At 40.1% G+C, this 19768-nt stretch overlaps 1 protein-coding gene across 1 annotated transcript in view; it reads left to right on the top strand.

Annotated features, from left to right (window-relative positions):
- The window catches only part of LOC110185378 (uncharacterized), a 348293-nt gene that overhangs the window by 118461 nt on the left and 210064 nt on the right, over positions 1-19768 (top strand). Inside the window, exons 5-6 of the mRNA XM_086839423.1 lie at positions 13530-13785; positions 13898-14515. Of these exons, the coding sequence (XP_086695549.1) occupies positions 13530-13785; positions 13898-14515 (874 nt within the window). The remainder of the gene's footprint in view (positions 1-13529; positions 13786-13897; positions 14516-19768) is intronic.

Genomic DNA, 19768 nt, shown 5'->3' on the forward strand with positions numbered 1-19768 from the left:
AGCAGGTCACGCAGGTGAGCGACCTCTACGCTCAAAAGTTTCTGCATGTGCGACTGGGGAAACATGTGAATCATGTCATTAGTCTCTTCCACCACGCGCCTGTATTCTGAGAGATTTGCCTGTCTCACAAATGCAAATTCTTCCCATATTCGACCATCAATGATGGGAATGTATTTGGCCTGCGAGTAGTCCGTGACGTGTGCCGATGTTAGGGCCAAAAGGAATAACAGAGGTATAGGAGTGAACCTGTAATTTTCGGATTTATTGTAGTGTTTTGCAAAACTCAAGAAGCCCACCACCAAACATATAAAAATAAAGCACAGAAAAGCTTAAGTATTTATTTATTTATCACCTTCACATGCAATCCAGCTTGGGACGAGATAGTACAGCTGTTATTTCCTGGACAATCATATAGGGATAGGCATGACATCACAGCCCGTGTTTTCATACAAAAGCTCAAGTCACTGATGGATTTCATTGTGAAACATGGAGTTTTTGGATCTGTGCGGTGCTGGATGTATTCAGTAGAATGGCAGAAGAGAGGATTGCCGCATGCGCACATACTGATTTGGCTGTATGATAAAATTACTCCAGACGAAATCGACAATGTTATATGCGCTGATATTCCACGGGCCGAGATTGATACGGATTTGCATGCAGTTGTCATCAAGAACATGATCCATGGCCCATGTGGTACCTTCAACCCAAGTTCACCATGCATGGTAGACGGGAAGTGTTCCAAGCGATATCCTCGAGCATTTGCAGTCAACACCGTAACAGGGGACGATGGATATCCTCTGTATAGGAGACGGTCAACTGAAGATGGAGGGACTTCGGCAAATTTAAACATGAGAATTGGTGATATTGAGGTAGACAATCGTTGGGTGGTTCCATACTCACCACTATTGTCAAAATCATATAAAGCGCACATCAACGTAGAATATTGCAATTCCGCGAAATCGATTAAATATAACCGCAAGTACGTGAATAAAGGCAGCGATATGGCAGTTTTTGGTGTTCAGGCAGAAAATGGTGACAGCAATGGAGTACGAGTTGTCGATGAAATCTCTCAATACCAGGCTGGAAGATACATAAGCAGCAACGAGGCTGCATGGCTAATTTTTTCGTTCCCAATTCATGACCGCTATCCAGCTGTAGTTCACTTGGCAGTCAATTTGGAGAATGGTCAACGTGTCTATTTCACAGAACTTAATGTGCAAGAAAGAGTCCTGAATCCGCCTACAACAACTCTGACTGCCTTCTTCACCTTATGCCAGGAAGATGCTTTTGTCATAACCTTGATGTATTCAGAAGTGCCCTCTTAACCACAATATGCCACAGAGAAACGGGGCAGGGTACAGCTAACTAAGCCAAAAATGCATTATTTTCAATTCAGAAAGCGGTTTTGTGTTTTTTTTTTATTGGGTTATCAAATCTGCTTTTTGAGTTTTAAAATTAACGAATATTAAATTGTTGTCAAAATTTGACGATTTAAAAATATACAATCTATATATATAAAAATGCTCTGTTCGTGTCTACTTCCTTTATAGACTTGAAAAGTTCTGAACCGTTTAAGCCCAAATTTTGACACAACATGCGTTGTGGTTCCAGCTCGGTTATTGTCTACTGATGTTGATAGCTTATCTGCGTTTGCGAATATATCAGTTTTTTTCGCGTTTCCCAGTGCCCCTACTGCTGCGCCCTCTACAGGCAGCCAGCTGAATCGAAGCATTTCCTGTCAAACATTCAAAACATTTTGAAAGAAGAAATTGGAGATTACAATTTTATTTTTTATTATTATTATTTTGTTCAGGTTCCGTAAGAAACGAAGTCATGCCACCCAAGAAGTCGAATTTGGGTCGTCGTACTCGCAATACAGAGCAAAAAGTCGTAAGATTACGAATATTACTGAAGAAGAACGGGCCTCCATCCAAGAGACTGAGCGGCTGAGAGCAATGCAGATGCACAACGCATTATCAGCAGAAAGACGAGCAGAAAGGCTTGAGGGAAAACGATTGAGAGTTAGGCAGTCGCGTTCTGCAGCAATCGATTTGATTCACTCTCAAAATAATGAACGCGACAGGGCAAGGGTAGCTGAAGCTTGGATGCTCCAGGAGGAACGGGGAAAACATTCCTCATTACATTGATTCTGGCTACGGTTCGAGCTAACAAGGACATAGCTTTAGCTCTTGCTTCATCTGGACATTGGGAACGGAAAGCTGCCAGTCAATGAGACATCTAGAAAAATGGTATTGCCCGAGAATTTCTGTAATTTAGTTACATCGAAGGAAGGACTTATCCAAAAAGTGTTCCCCGATATCCGAATAAATTATAGGAATCACGATTGGCTCAGTGGACGAGCGATTCTCGCTGCCAAGAACAAAGATGTATACCAGCTCAATCATGTAATCCAGTCCAGCATAGAAACTGACGAAATTACATATAAGTCGGTAGACCCCGTTGTGGAGGCAGAGGAAGCAGTTAATTACCCTACGGAATTTCTTCACTTGATCTGCCTGGAATGCCACCACACATATTGAAATTAAAAATAGGTGTGCCGATTATCATGCTCCGAAATATAAATCAGCCGAAACTCTGCAACGGTACGCGACTCGCAGTCAAAAAATTTATGAACAACGTAGTAGAAGCAACGATCATAACTGGTCCTTTCAAAGGTGAAGATGTCCTCATTCCTAGGATTCCTCTGATCCCGACTGATACACCGTTTCAGTTCAAGAGATTGCAGTTTCCCATTCGTTTGGCGTTCGCAATGACCATTAATAAAGCTCAAAGACAATCTCTGGAGTTGTGTGGTCTAGATTTGGATGCAGATTGTTTTTCACACGGACAATTATATGTTGCGTGTTCCCGTGTCGGAAACCAGATAGTCTTTATATTTACGCGGAGAATGGAGAAACGAAGAATTTTGTATACCAACAAGTATTACAGAATTAAATGAATTTGAAAATTATTCTTTTTTTTTACTTATTTCTAATGCGTGCAACCACAATATGCCACAGAGAAACGTGGCAGGGTACAGCTATATAAATTAATAAGATATAGTCCGACGAAAATTTGTCGTATGCAATATCCACTTCGACACGGATTATTCTTGGTGTTGTAGAGTTGGGGCAACAGGCCCTTTGGTTTCTTCTAGCCGGCTGGCCGTAGATTTCCCAATGATGAATTAGGAAGATTATGTTGGGAGGGTGACTGCCCTCCTTTTACCCGCTGGCCTAGGGACTCAGACAGGTGATGAATAATAAAGTTTTAACGACAATTAGTCGGAGTGTAATTTTATGAGCAGTGGCTCTTTATTCAATGAATGTCAAATCAGAACTGAACTTAAGAACTAACAAAAGCGGGACTCATAGCGGCCACTCCAATGGGCAGTGCTTTTCGGCTGTGCACGAACTTTCGGCCAGACGCTGGGTCAGCAATTTAAAAATCCTCCGCGTATGGCGTTCCCTACCTTTAACGCCGCTCCCAAGAAGTCTAAACTCAGTGACTCGAGCAGGTCACGCAGGTGAGCGACCTCTACGCTCAAAAGTTTCTGCATGTGCGACTGGGGAAACATGTGAATCATGTCATTAGTCTCTTCCACCACGCGCCTGTATTCTGAGAGATTTGCCTGTCTCACAAATGCAAATTCTTCCCATATTCGACCATCAATGATGGGAATGTATTTGGCCTGCGAGTAGTCCGTGACGTGTGCCGATGTTAGGGCCAAAAGGAATAACAGAGGTATAGGAGTGAACCTGTAATTTTCGGATTTATTGTAGTGTTTTGCAAAACTCAAGAAGCCCACCACCAAACATATAAAAATAAAGCACAGAAAAGCTTAAGTAAAAATAATGATAATGACAAATAAAAAATATAAATAAAAAAACTTATGCCAAGTGGCTAGGAATAAAAAATATGAAAAAAGGTAGTAAAAAATTATCAGACGAATCAAGTCAACATGACCATGCTTCGTCTACCTAAGGTTGTCCTTGTGGACCACCCTCCCCTTAATGAGGGCTGTGGTCCCCATGTCCGCTTCCACAACTTTCTCTTCACACAATGGAGAGAGTTTGTTGCCTAGTCGCCTGTTGGATTTTACTAGGACTTTTTCGCCAACTTCGAACACCCTGTTTTGTTGGGAAGCATTTTCCCTGTTCCTGAGCTTATTTTGGGCGATTTATTGTACCTGACTGTGGCCAGTAAGATTAGCTCGACGGTGTCACTGATGCCTTTATCAATTTTAAGGCATCGGGCGAGCTCCACCAGAGTGCTGTGGAAGCGCTCCACTTGTACGTTTGAGACACTGTGGAGGGGCGGTGCGTTTGAAACGCTAACGCCGAAATGGTTTTCAGCATGGTCAAAATGGTGTGCGAGTTTAACGATGGTTCGTTGTCGCAATATATGACCTTGGCTTTAGGGAAAACATTCATCAGCAGTAGTAATGCCGGTTTCAGGTCCTCTATGGTTCTAGAGGGAATTGGTTGGACCATGGTAAATTTCGAGAATTTGTCAATGCACGTGAGGAAATATTTCTTGTCCGTGGAGAAAATGTAGCATTTCTCCTACATGAGATGGGAGCGGTGTCTCGCCAAGCTTATGCTTTTTGGGGTGTGTGTCATACTTCGCCTTAGCGCATTTCCTACAATTAGCAACTATTTCGCTCGCTAGTTTAGCCATTTTTGGGAAGTAGTATTCTGAAAGTACCTGCTTCACGTTTTCCTGGGCCGATCTGTGAGCCCTGTTGTGCTCAACAGTGAGGACTTCTCGCCTCTCAGCGACTGCAAAAATATCCGTCACGCGATTCTTGCAGTGCCAAAACTTGGTGGCCGGGAATTGCCGAACCAATTCGTCCTGTATCATTGCTAGCGTATGCAAATCGCAATGAATGGCGTTTACGCCTTTAGGAACGATAATATCCGCGAGCTCTTCGAGCAATGACTCTTTGCAAGTGAAGTCGATGCTATGTCGTCTCTTGTTTCCAAAGAGTACGAAGCTGCGTTTCGACGGAAAGCGTGCCTCCTCCAGAGTTATCTGGTTTTGAAAGCAATTCAGGGGCTTATCCGTAGTTTCAATTGTGTGGGTGAGCGACAGCTCAACAGCTGCGCTAGAAAAAGCTTCTTCCTCTCCCAGAACGTTAAGTTGCTGTCTTGAGAGGGCATCCGCAACGAGGTTTTCTTTGCCGGGCTTGTAAAACATTTTGGCGCCGGACTCGTCGATGCGGGCTTTCCATCGTTTGATTTTCGCATTCGGATTGGATTCCGATACTGCGAATGTCAACGGTTGGTGGTTAGTATAGATATTTATATCTTTTACTGCATATAAGTAATGGCGTAATTTGGCCAGTGCCGAAACTATGGCTAACAGCTCACGCTCGTTAGTAGCGTAGTTAACCTCTCGGTCCTTTAGGGTCCTAGATATCATAGTAATGGGTCTTCCCTCTTGGGATAGTACCGCACCAATGCCAAATGCCGAGGCATCAGTCATTAGATCGAATGCATTCTTGTAGTCGGGATAGCTGAGGATGACATCCTCTGAAGCCAGAATGTTACGCAACTTATGGAAAGCAAGCCGTTGCTGCTCGCTAAATTGCACCTGTATATTTTTGGATCTGTGCCTACTGACACTTCCATGCTCCCCTTTAAGAATTTCAGATATAGGCCTAGCTATTGATGCAAAGTCTTTGATGAAGCATCGGTAATAACTGGCCAAGCCAAGGATCGATCTCACCTCGAATACATTTTTGGGTTCGGGGAATTCCTGTATGGCCTTGGTTTTTTCTGGGTCAGTTGTGGCACCTTTATTAGTGACAACAAAGCCCAAGAAACTAACGCTCTTTTTAAAGAAACGCGATTTTTGTGCTGACACCCTCATGTTGGCGTCGTGCAGGCTCTTAAGAACCCAATCCACATGCCGTATGTGGGCGTTTTCGTCTTCTGAAAAAACGATGACATCATCAACATAAACATAGCAAAATTTGCCAATCTGCTCTCGCAGTATGTCGTCGATGGTTCTTTGGAAGATGCTGGCAGCATTCTTCAAACCAAACGGAAGCCGGAGAAACTCGTATTTTCCTCCGTTAACGGAAAAGGAAGTCATTTCGCGGTCACGCCCTGCCAGAGTGATCTGGTGGTAGCCTGACTTCAGATCAAGTGTCGTGAAGTATTTGGCTTTGCCTAAATTCCCTAGTATCATAGAGATATTTGGCATGGGATAGCGATCGGGTATCGTCCTCTCGTTCAATTTGCGAAAGTCTAACACGAGTCGCATTTTGCGGTTGCCCGCTTCGTCAGTGCCCTTCTTGTCGACTACCCATATTAGGTTAATGTAGGGGGATTTTGACTTTTGTATTATGCCATTTTTTAGCAGCTCTTGGATTTCGCTGTTGACAAAATCTGCAGCCCCCATTGGGTATGGGTAAAGCTTGGCATAAATGGGCTCCTCGCTTACCGTCCTGATGGTAGCTACCACCGACGTGTTGTAAGGCAGGGCCTCGTTGGGGTTTGCAAAGGCTTTCTTTCGTTCGCCAAGCATTTTGGTAAAGGCCTCTCTAACTAGAGGCGGCGCGTCCGAGCAATCAATGTTGGTAAAATTGACGTCGGGGCACGATTGGAATTCTAACTTCTCTCCTTCGGAGGCCCATTTCAGGTGATCGGAAGCTAGACAAAACGATGCCCCTGCCTGTTTTAACAGGTCAAGGCAAATTATGGCATCAAAGGAGGACAAATCTGGTAAAATGAAGAACGTGGCCTTCAAGTTAAATTGGGAAACATAACACTTTTTAGTGATAGTGGTGACGCCATGGATCGAATGTATCGTGAATGGCGATTCTACTGGGCGGACGCCTTTCAATCCCTCGTATGGACGGATGAAATTTTTGCCGCGCCCGTATCTATTAAAAGTCTCATATCTACCCCCGCTACTCTTCGTCTGATGACGGGTAGCAGGGATTTTCCCCTAAAAAATTAATTGCGTCCGAATCATATTCATGGACAGCATCGTCACTGATTTCTTGTGCCGCGCTTGAAGCTGCGGCGGTGTAACCTTCGGTTTCGTTTGGGCCCTGAGTAATGTGGTTTACCCTCTGCCTTTTGTGCGGGCCGGATCAATCGGATCCGGCCGGCTTCCTATTTTGGTAGGCCGGCGCTTGAGATGGCTTGAGCATCCTAGACATTTAAGGGTCAACATCCATGGGCTCTGGCGTGTTTTCACGACGCCTGCCGCTGCTCGGAGCGGAGTGCACCTGAGCCTTGTGTTGTTTAGTGAAGTGCGGGTTTTTGCCCGCACTCACTTGGGAGTGCCCTTGATAGGACGTTTGTTGGCGATCTTGCGCCTTTGGAACTTGCTTCTTGTCCCTATCCTCCAGGCTCTTTGCGAACGATGCCGCGAAGGTGTACCTCTCCTGGTTTGACTCCACTTCTTGAGCCAACGCCAAGGCAGTTGGCATGTCCTTCGGCTTTGCCGAGAAGAGGACATCGGAGAGGCTGCGCTTGAGGCCCGAAATAAAAACGCGGAGCGCATCATCCCGGAATTTTTCGCACAAAACTCTTGCCGCCGATGCTACGTACGACATAGTTGCCTTTTTAGTAAGCAAGGTGAGTTTTTCCTCGACCTCGTCATAGTATTGCAGGAGCGTGAGGCTTCCCTGTCTGAGGGTACCCATCTCCTGCTCGATGACGTGAATCTGTCGCTTGTCACTATATGTGAAATCAAGGCGGTATATAATCGCATAAAAATTCAATATTGTGCCGAACGAGGATAGCACTGCATCGGCAGGGCCCCTAATCTTACTCCTAATTATGACTACCGCCTGATAATGGCGTGAGCTATTAACATAATTCCTAAAAATGTAATATGCGGCTAGTGCCGGTTGCCGCCAAGAGACGTATGTTTCTTGTGCCCCGTAAATTCGGGCAGGCATTTAACGGCATCTAAAGGCTCGTTGCATTGAACAATGCCTTTGATATCAATGGGCTCATACACCTTGATTTTCGGAGCCTCTGCTTGTGTGGGTGCGACTTGCACCGCTGCCACTTGGGCGGCCAACTGTTCTATGGCTTGGCGCAATTCCTGTTCTTTGTTGACCCTTTCCGCCAAGGCATGGCTAACCGCGGCCTGAATTATAGCTTTAAGCTGCTCTGGGTCCATAGTTCCAACTGTGGGGTTAGTACGCGGGGGCCCTTCACTATCAGACCCTGAGTTACTAGCGTATGGTTTATTCTCCCTGTACTGCTGGAATGGAGAGCTCATATGTGGCCAAGTTAAATCGCACTGTTAGGGGAATGCTTGCTCAAGCTATTCTGCCCATGAAGGCAATTGGCTTGGCCAAGGGTGTGCGGGGACGGAGCCGCCGCTTTATCAACAAAGTTTCTGAGCTCGTCGAATCGAGCCGGTGCCCTGTCAAGCAGCGATAGGGTCAGGGGTATGCGGAACTGAGCCTCCGCTATGAGAAACAAAGAAATAAATAACAACAATTTGCCACACAAATGCATATGCAGCAGTTGAGTGGGGGCAATAAAAAAAAAAATGTACTGCGAGGCAAATACTAAGAATTTAGGGTCTAAGCAAAAAGACACAACGAATAAAATAAATAAATTCACAATTTATGAATATACAAACGACAGAATTAAACGCCGATATTAAGTGAAATATAATTTGAAATAAATTCACGACTAATCTGTTCGTTAGCGGCGGCCTACCGCTTAGGCCAAGATATCTAATATCCGTACTTATTTTTGGCAATAAAATAAAATGCAAACAATACACTGACAGCAAAGAACAAATATTATTATCGCAAATATAATTCACCATTAAATTGTCAATCAAATTATGGCTTAATTAATTTTTATTTAATAAAGTTAACACAAAAATATTAAAGTGGAGCTGCAGAAGTTATTCCGGCAGCTATTTATTTCATTAGGTTTAAAGCTAATCTAATGCAGAAAGGAAAGCATAAAGTAAGAGGTGCTCACTTACATGTTTCCCCAATTTGTTACAGTGGGTACTTTTAGACGTTGAGCGCCAATTAATAAGATATAGTCCGACGAAAATTTGCCGCAGGCAATATCCACGTCGCCACGGATTATTCTTGGTGTTGTAGAGTTGGGGCAACAGGCCCTTTGGTTTCTTCTAGCCGGCTGGCCGTAGATTTCCCAATGATGAATTAGGAAGATTATGTTGGGAGGGTGACTGCCCTCCTTTTACCCGCTGGCCAAGGGACTCAGACAGGTGATGAATAATAAAGTTTTAACGACAATTAGTCGGAGTGTAATTTTATGAGCAGTGGCTCTTTATTCAATGAATGTCAAATCAGAACTGAACTTAAGAACTAACAAAAGCGGGACTCATAGCGGCCACTCCAATGGGCAGTGCTTGCCGGCTGTGCACGAGCTTCCGGCCAGACGCTGGGTCAGCAATTTGGCCGGAGCGAGCTTTCGGACGATCGGTCATTGCCTTCGCCCGGTTAACTTAGTTAACTTATATGTGTAGATGTTTTTTGACTACTTATTGCAAATAATATAGTTAATAATGAATTACTTACATTACGCCTGAGTTTTTCAAGATTATAAAACTTCATGGCCACACCAACAATATTCGTTGGAATTTTCCCACGAAGTTGGTCCCAAGTTAGGCAGTTAATTGCACTAATTGTGAAATTCCGTTCTTCATCTTATATAAGATTAAGATTATATATCTATATATATACCTATAAGTAAACAATACTAATAAACATACCTTCAAAAATGTTGAGCAAAATATCCCCGTTCAAATGTTTTAAAAATGTCTCCATCTCATCACTTTTTACACGGAACTTAACACTTTGATCTGTTTAAACGCACTGAAAACCCGAAGCTAACCCTTTACTCGAACTGAAAACCCGAAGCCCTCCCGAAGAATACCGAAAATATCTCCTTCTCTGTCATTCTCATGCATAACCCTTTAAACTTAAATCTGTAACCTGTAGTTCTAGGGCGATTTCGACATGGTTATACAAAAATTTGAACGTCAACAAGCGATTCGCCCGTATATTGAGAAAGACGCTAAACGAACAAAATCAGGAAAAATCGCCCTAGATTTTAGAAAAAATATTTTTATAAGTTTATGGGAGCTATATACAATCTTCCGATTCGGCCCGGGGAGAGTATATATAAGACTAACTACAAAGATTCATTCTGATAGCTTCAAACTGAGGGACTAGTTTGCGTAGAAACGGACAGACAGAAGGACATAGCTAGATCGACTCGGCTGTTCATCCTGATCAAGAATATATATACTTTATGTGGTCGGAGGTGCCTCCTTCACTGCGTTGCAAGTTCTGACTGAAATTATAATACCCTGCAAGGGTATAAAAATAATAAAATAAAAATTAAAAACAAAAAATCAAAGTGAGCTAAACAATCACCAACAAAAACCCAGCGCGAGTGTTTTTTTAAATTTTTATATTGTCTTTAACTTAGCCGCCGCAGTGGCCGTGTTATTGTTGCCATTTAGTTCTTTGAGTCCAAAGTTATGCCACATCTTGATCGAATAGTGGCCAAAATCAATGAAACGGTGTGTCCTAGAAGAATAGAATGGTTAAGTATTGATCCTCAATCTGAATCAATTCTTCATTGTAGATTTCATCGTTGCGGTTGCGTTTAAATGGGAAAGCGATGAAAGATGTCTTCACATATGTCTTCTTTGCATTTGTTCCATAAGTGAATTGGTTGTGAAGGAAAGCTTGTGGTAATGACTATTGCGAACTGCGTTCGTATTTGGTATGTATTTGATGAAACAACTTAATCCGCAAGTGTTAGCTCCCAAAGAGAATCTTTCTCCAGCAAACCCAATAGTTGACATGCTACTCGATATGTTTTGCATTGTTAGCCATTCACAGTTTTCAAATGCGCAAATGATTTTGGTCCACGTACATTTACCAAAAGCAGTCGCAAATAAAAACATTCATCATTTCTAGGATGAACAGTGTACATGCGACCTAGTGCATCAGTGGAAAACACCTGTGGTCAATCTGGAACTGGGGTTCCTTGTTTGCGACGTTGGATTTTTTTGGTGATTGATTCCAAGTGTATTACTTGGGCATTTCAACGTACATCGGCGTCGCTGCGAATGGAACTACTTCAAACATTGGAAAGAAGCTACCTAATGTTGTCGATAATGGTCTCAGCTCATTGCCCCCCATTAGTCTCAGTAAAGTAAACTCTTTGGCCATTTTACAATTGCACTGCTAAATGTACAACTGTGGGATATTTTTCATGAATTTGAATAATCGCCACAATGCTACATTAGTAATGACGTATCTGATACAGCCATGAGGCTGCCTTTTGTGACGTACTTGCACAAATATTTGATGGATTTGCCCGAATGGCAGTTCTCAATGTTTGCATATGTTTCGAAATCAATTCAATCTCTTAATTTTGAACTTTTTTCCTGAAATTTCTTTGCTATTAACCTCTCGGAGCCCGAGACCTTTCCAACGAATCCAAAACCGTGGAAATCGGTTCATGCGTCCTAGAGTTATAGCGTCAGGAAATAAATCCTGACTTATTTTTTATAGTCGATAAAAGTGTCGATCTACACTGGCGACGCTATTATGTTTACCAAAATAAAAACCCGTCTCTATTAAAGACAAATTCGGAAACATTCCAGAAGATTCCCCATCAATAGGTGCGCAAAGTCCTACACTCAAAAGGTACTTTTACCTTATCACGGAGCTGTTCGTGGGGACATTTATACATTACCCAACTCTCCCTTACTTAGCATGTTGGGAAGAGCAACAGCATATCTTATTGCATCTATACTCATGCGTTGTGCCAGCTACTGTTCTGATCATAAGCCACTTAGCCCAAATAAGGCTATAATTTTGCCACCTTACTTGGCCGCGATGGAGCCCAAAATAAACCCTAATTTGAATATTTCGACAAAAAGTCAAACTTCGAGCTTAGAATTTCGGTCCCAGTTTCTGTTTTTACCGACGACTCAAAATCAACCGAAGCAACGTCCTTGACGAACACAAAATCATCGCTGGATTATTGCAAAGTCTTCACCGCCGAAACTTTTGCTATACTAAAAGCCTGTCAATTTCGAACGTTTGAAAAATTCTAATTCATTGAAATTCGTTAGCCATTTTGTTCCAATAAGAAAACTCAATCTATTGGTGCGCTAATCTTCTTAGATCGTTTCAAATTTTGTATATTTATACCCTTTCAGGGTATTATAATTTCAGTCACACGTTTGCAACGCAGTGAAGGAGGCACCTCCGACCATAAAAAGTGTATATATTTTTTTGATCAGCATCAACAGCCGAGTTAATCTTGTCTTGTCCGTCTGTCCGCCAGCCCGTTTCAACGCAAACTAGTCTCTCATTTTTGAAGCTATCTGAATGACACTTTGTAGTTAGTCTTCTATATACTCTTCCCGAGCCGGATCGAACAACTATATCAAATAGCTGCCATAGGAATGATCGAAAAATTATTACAAAAAAAGTATAATATTTTCAGTTTTCAACAGAATTTGATCAAATTTAGGTTATAGTCATTTTATATTATTCTACAATTTTGTGTGCAAATTTTATGAAAATCGGACTACTATATAGCTTCCATAGGAACGATCGAGAAATTAATAAAATTAAAAATTATATCATATGCAGTTTTCAATAGATTTTCATCAAATTTGAGATATAGCCCTTTTATATAATTTTAGAATTTTGATTTTAATTTTATGACAATCGAACGACTATATCATATAGAGAAAATTCGAAACTTTGAATGTAAGACTGTAAGCAGCCATTACCTAATTTTTTGAAACATAAATATATATAATTTATTATGTAATGATTCCTAGTGATCGAAGTTCTATCTGAAAGCGTATATAAACTTCGGCGAGACGACGATATCTTCCTTTCTTGTTATCAATTTTTGCGTTTTTGTCAAAAACAAAATTTTTTGAAACGGTTTACACGATTTCTCGGAAACTACACTTCTCTTCTCTACACTTCTATGGAAACTACACTTCTGTACACTTCCTATATGTTAAAAAAAATCTTTTTTAAAAGCTACGTCAGCATGTACACCATACGAGCGTTTACTATTGGAATCATATGATCTATAAGACCCGCTATGACTCTGCCATTTTATTAATATTTTTTCTTCTACGAACTTTTTTCTCGCTATATCTATGCCATCTTTTTATATTTTTTCTTAAACGATTTTTTTTTTCTAGGGTAATATAAGTGCTTGTATTTTGAAATTTTTCAATAGTTTTTTCAAGGTGTTGTAATACCATAAGCACACTTACTGAATCCTTCTGTAATAGGTCTTTTAATAAATCAGAAGTTTGAAACTCAGTGACACTCTTAGACACTTTAAAGAAATAACTATTTGTAATAACAAACTTAAAATATTAAAAGCCTTGCTTAACTAAGTAATTGGATCCTAACACAAATTTGATAATAATTAAAAAGGTTTTATTACATTTATACACGAAATTCGAAACATGTTAAAATATTTTAATATTTATTCATTTAATTTCAGGCTGGTTCAAGAAGAAATAAACGCCCTGACACATATTTCAGAAAGTATCAACATATCGGCCAAACTATTTAAAGATAAAGACGATTCTGGCAAACAAACAGTTGAAACAGTCGAAACTACAATTCAACAAGACACAATTGACTTGGATCATATATTTGCCTTTTTAGGTGAAGCATCCGAAGGCCCTTCAACTAACCCTCTCATTGAAGAAATAAATCATAAAATGAATAACTTAGTACATGACCTTACCGATGAAGTAAGTAGATTACTAATAAGTAGGAGAAAGTAAACCTTTGATTTTGAGCACTTAATCTGGTTATGTTAGTTCGTGGGTCTTTAATTTTCCTATTTTTTTTTTTAATTTTTAGATAAATCAATGCTTGCAAAACACTTCGACTCTTGATACCCGAGAAACAGGAAAGGACGTTGGTTTTAAATGCGTTCCATCACTACCTGAGCCAACAATGCCTCCCCCTCCACCACCTATTTCTAGCAATACTTCAAAATTAAATTTACAGCCTGAACCTATTTATGAAGCAATAAGGTCCAATAAATTAACGAATCAAAAAAGTCTTCGAAATGAAGATGATGTATTACAAGAGTGTGAAATATTAACAGAAAACGGCATGAAGTCATCCAGGACTACATCTCCTCTAAAATATGAAATGGACCATGAACGTGAGCAAAGACGTAAACAAAGAGTAGAGAAAAAAATTCATCAACTCAACTGTTATGAAGACATTCCAAAAGATACTATCATCGATGAAACATTTTACAATATTCATGAATTTGCGGAGAATTATTTCAACACACATGATAGTTGGAGTGACAGTACTTTAATAGCTACATTGACCCGAAAAGAGAAAAAACATAACTTAATGTCAAAACATGAGATGACTGTATTTTCTAAAACTGATAAAATTCCAACGTCTCATATTCATATGTATGATCCAGAGAATGTTTTATTGGCGTGTAATATATTCCGAGTAAGTACTTCTTCGGTGCATTTACGTAAAGGGCTTATCAATATCAATTTCTAAATTCTAACATGTGTGTATACGGTGTATGAAGTGTGAAAAAATAATTTTTGACTGTGCTTGATTGTAATTAAAATAAATTCCTACATAGCCAACTAAAACTATTTTATTATATTTAAAACAAGAAAGGGAACTAAATTCAGCACTCCGAAGTTTGTATACCCTTGAAGATAGCACTTCGTTGACTAGGAATCAATACATTATAAATTATATATATTTACTAGGAAACCTGGTGAACGCCACCAGATGGCTTCGTTTTATGTAACATTTCGATTGGTGATTTAAATATGAAGAATTTTTATACCCTTAAAGGGTATTATAATTTTAGTCAGGAGCATTAAAATTAGTGAAGGAATCATTTCCGACCCTATTAATCATATATATTTTTAATCAGCATGATTTCCAAAAAAAAAATTGTTCTATTTTTTAAATTTTATGACTAAACTAGCTGTACCCTGCCACGTTTCTCTGTGGCATATTGTGGTTGCACGCATTAGAAATAAGTAAAAAAAAAGAATAATTTTCAAATTCATTTAATTCTGTAATACTTGTTGGTATACAATATTTTTCATTTCTCCATTCTCCGCGTAAATATAAAGACTATCTGGTTTCCGACACGGGAACACGCAACATATAATTATCCGTGTGAAAAACAATCTGCATCCAAATCTAGACAACACAACTCCAGAGATTGTCTTTGAGCTTTATTAATTAATTGCGAACGCCAAACGAATGGGAAACTGCAATCTCTTGAACTGAAACGGTGTATCAGTCGGGATCAGAGGAATCCTAGGAATGAGGACATCTTCACCTTTGAAAGGACCAGTTATGATCGTTGCTTCTACTACGTTGTTCATAAATTTTTTGACTGCGAGTCGCGTACCGTTGCAGAGTTTCGGCTGATTTATATTTCGGAGCATGATAATCGGCACACCTATTTTTAATTTCAATATGTGTGGTAGCATTCCAGGCAGATCAAGTGAGTTTAGAAATTCCGTAGGGTAATTAACTGCTTCCTCTGCCTCCACAACGGGGTCTATCGACTTATATGTAATTTCGTCAGTTTCTATGCTGGACTGGATTACATGATTGAGCTGGTATACATCTTTGTTCTTGGCAGCGAGAATCGCTCGTCCACTGAGCCAATCGTGATTCCTATAATTTATTCGGATGTCGGGGAACACCATTTGGATAAGTCCTTCCTTCGATGTAACTAAATTACAGAAATTCTCGGGCAATACCATTTTTCTCGACGTCTCATTGACTGGCAGCTTTCCGTTCCCTATGTCCAGTACGTCGGCTGAGTCATCGTTCTGTAACTGGACACGCATATTCGTCTTCAACTGTAATATACGTACATTTAGAATATTTTAGGCAAGCATTTATCTCGTCAGCTGGTGTCGATCGGGAAATCACAGGCAACCTTTGCCTGAAATACCCTGCGAGCAATATTAACGCATTCCCAAATGGTTGGACAGCTCCACGCAAATCCCGCAATAATCGATCGAAAGCTTCCAGCGATTTTTTGTGTGCCATTGTGCATTCATCCCAAACAATGAGTTTACATCTTTGCAATACTTTTCCCATGACAGATGCTCAGGAAATGTTGCACGTAGGAGTCTCGATGATTTGCATGTTCAACGGCAACTTCAGCGCTGAATGAGCAGTCCTCCCACCAGGTAACAATGCAGCGATTCCAGATGAAGCAAGAGCTAAAGCTATGTCCTTGTTAGCTCGAACCGTAGCCAGAATCAATGTAATTAGGAATGTTTTCCCCGTTCCTCCTGGAGCATCCAAGCTTCAGCTACCCTTGCCCTGTCGCGTTCATTATTTTGAAAGTGAATCAAATCGATTGCTGCAGAACGCGACTGCCTAACTCTCAATCGTTTTCTCTCAAGCCTATATGCTCGTTTTTCTGCTTATTCCGCGTTGTGCATCTGCATTGCTCTTAGCCGCTCAGTCTCTCGGATGGAGGCCCGCTCTTCGTCAGTCATATTCCTAATCTTACTTCGTTTTCCTTCTGTATTGCGAGTACGACGACCCAAACTCGACTTCTTGGGTGGCATGACTTCGTTTCTTACTGAACCTGAACAAAAAAATAAAATCTTTATCTCCAATTTCTTCTTTCAATATGTTTTGAGACTTTGACAGGAAATACTTTGATTCAGCTGGCTGCCTGTAGAGGGCGCAGCGGTAGGGGCACGGGGAAACGCAAAAAAAACTGATATACTCGCAAATGCAGATAAGCTATCAACACCAAAATTAGACAATAACCGAGCTGGAACCTCAACGCATGTTGTGTAAAAATTTGGGCATTATTTACTTTAAGTTCTAATTCCCCCATTAAATATACTTTGCGCATGCGGCAATCCTCTCCTCTGCCATTCTACTGAATACATCCAGCACCGCACAGATCCAAAAACTCCATGTTTCACAATGAAATCCATCACTGACTTGAGCTTTTGTCTGAAAACACGGGCTGTGATGTCATGCCTATCCCTATACGATTGTCCAGGAAATAACAGCTGTACTATCTCGTCCCAAGCTGGATTGCATGTGAAGGTGATAAATAAGTCTGGACGGCCGTAGCAACGAACATATGCCATGTCATTTTGACCATATTTATGCATGTGGCGTGGACTACCTATGTATGAGGATGGCAAAATCGTGAGCTTTCCAACGTTGGTTGTATTACGGTCATTCATCACAGCATCCCGCAAATGGATATATTCCTCGGACCGAAGTTTCGTCTGATTCAATCGAAGGAGCCTGACAGTATATGCAGACCTGATGCATCCGGCCAATAACGACATTGCGATTCGAGCTGTAATCAACAGTTGGATTATATCTGAATGCAAGACGATTGTGTTGCAGGTTTTGATCTGCTGCAAGCTGTAAACGCGCTTCAGCTACCCTTGCCCTGTCGCGTTCATTATTTTGAGAGTGAATCAAATCGATTGCTGCAGAACGCGACTGCCTAACTCTCAATCGTTTTCTCTCAAGCCTATCTGCTCGTCTTTCTGCTGATTCCTCGTTGTGCATCTGCATTGCTTTCAGCCGCTCAGTCTCTCGGATGGAGGCCCGTTCTTCGTCAGTCATATTCGTAATCTTACGTCTGTTTGCTTCTGTATTGCGAGTACGAAGACCCAAACTCGACTTCTTGGGTGGCATGACTTCGTTTCTGACTGAACCTGAACAAAAAAAAAAATTTTATCTCCAATTTCTTCTTTCAATATGTTTTGAATGTTTGACAGAATATGCTTTGATTCAGCTGGCTGCCTGTAGAGGGCGCAGCAGTAGGGGCACGAGGAAACGCGAAAAAAAAATTGATATATTCGCAAATGCAGATAAGCTATCAACATCAAAAGTAGACAATAACAGAGCTAGAACCTCAACGCATGTTGTGTAAAAATTTGGGCTTAAACGGTTCAGAACTTTTCAAGTTTCTTTTTTCAATATGTTTTGAATGTTTGACAGGAAATGCTTCGATTCAAGTGGCTGCCTATAGAGGGCGCAGCAGTAGGGGCACGGGGAAACGCGAAAAAAATTGGATATATTCGCAAATGCAGATAACATCAAAAGTAGACAATAACCGAGCTGGAACCTCAACGCATGTTGTGTAAAAATTTGGGCTTAAACGGTTCAGAACTTTTCAAGTCTATGAAGGAAGTAGACACGAACAGAGCATTTTTATATATATAGATTTTGTGTAAAATTTTATGAAAATCGGACTACTATATAATATAGCTCCCATAGGAACGATCGAGAAATTAATTCAATTAAATATTATAACTTTTTCAGTTTTCAACAGATTTTCATCAAATTTGAGATATAGCCATTTTATATAAGTTTTAAATTATGTTGAAAACTGAAAAAATTATAATTTTTAGTTTTCTTAATTTCTCGATCGTTGTGACATAGCAATTGCGCATGTCAAATATGTCGATTAAGCATTTTCTATGCCCAGTTTACTCATCCGGGATCATATTACCGGGCACTTCGAACTGCTTGAGTCATGGATTTGTTTATGTGTTGTTTATTGTGGCCAAGTACTACAATGTGTTTGTAATAAAATTAATGCGTAACACTGAGTACAGAGTGCATTCGATATGTGGGCATACTCTATACTCATACTCCCTCTATTTTAGAAAAATAACATAATCATATGAAGTACCCTTGCAGGGTATTATAATTTCAGTCAGAAGTTTGCAACGCAGTGAACGAGGCACCTCCGACCATATAAAGTATATATATTCTTGATCAGGATGAACAGCCGAATCGATCTAGACATGTCCGTCTGACCGTCTGTCCGTTTCTACGCAAACAAGTCTTTCAGTTTTGTAGCTTTTTGAATGAAACTTTGTAGTTAGTCTTTTACATACTCTCACTCGGATCGGACGACTATATCATATAGCTGCCATAGGAAAAAAAATTATAACATTTTCAGTTTTTAACAGAATTCAATAAAATTATGAGGTATAGGCATTTCAAATTATTCTACAATTTTGTCTAAAGTTTTATGAAAATCGGACTACTATATCATATAGCTCCCATAGGAACGATCGAGAATTTAATTCAATTAAATATTATAACTTTTTCAGTTTTGAACAGATTTTCATCAAATTTGAGATATAGCCATTTTATATAAGTTTTAAATGTCGAATTTTATGAAAATCGGACGACTATATCATATAGGTGCATTACAAACGATCGTTAGAAGTGGAGGAAAAATGGAAGTTAGCCGAAGTTAGCTTCCCTTCCTGTTTTTTTTTAAATTTATTTTATTTATTTTACGGAATTTTGAGTAAAATTAAATATTCATTTTTATTCCGTTTATTTATTCGGTTTTTATTATTAAGATCTTGTGTATGGCCGTACTGTTTTTAAGTGTTAGAACAATTAAATGGTATATGAAATATATAAAGTTATAGGAACATGTAAATTTAATGCAATATATTAATGTACAGTTTGATTTTTGTTTTTTGTATTTAAAAGTATTATGTTATTGTTAGGTTCTATCTGTCTGTACCGTATAGGGTCCTGTATATGTATAGTCTAGCTATTGGCCATTTTTTAATAAAACCTGGACTTCTATTTGTAATTCAAAGTCTAAACTATTTTCGTTGTCTATCTTTTTGTTTTTGTTTATCAGTTTCTAGCATTATTCTGGCTATTATATGCCTGTTCTAATCTAAATTTAGA

The sequence above is a fragment of the Drosophila serrata genome, unplaced genomic scaffold (genome assembly GCF_035046125.1).
Source record: "Drosophila serrata isolate PLE 108 unplaced genomic scaffold, ASM3504612v1 contig_373, whole genome shotgun sequence".
Classification (NCBI taxonomy): domain Eukaryota; kingdom Metazoa; phylum Arthropoda; class Insecta; order Diptera; family Drosophilidae; genus Drosophila; species Drosophila serrata.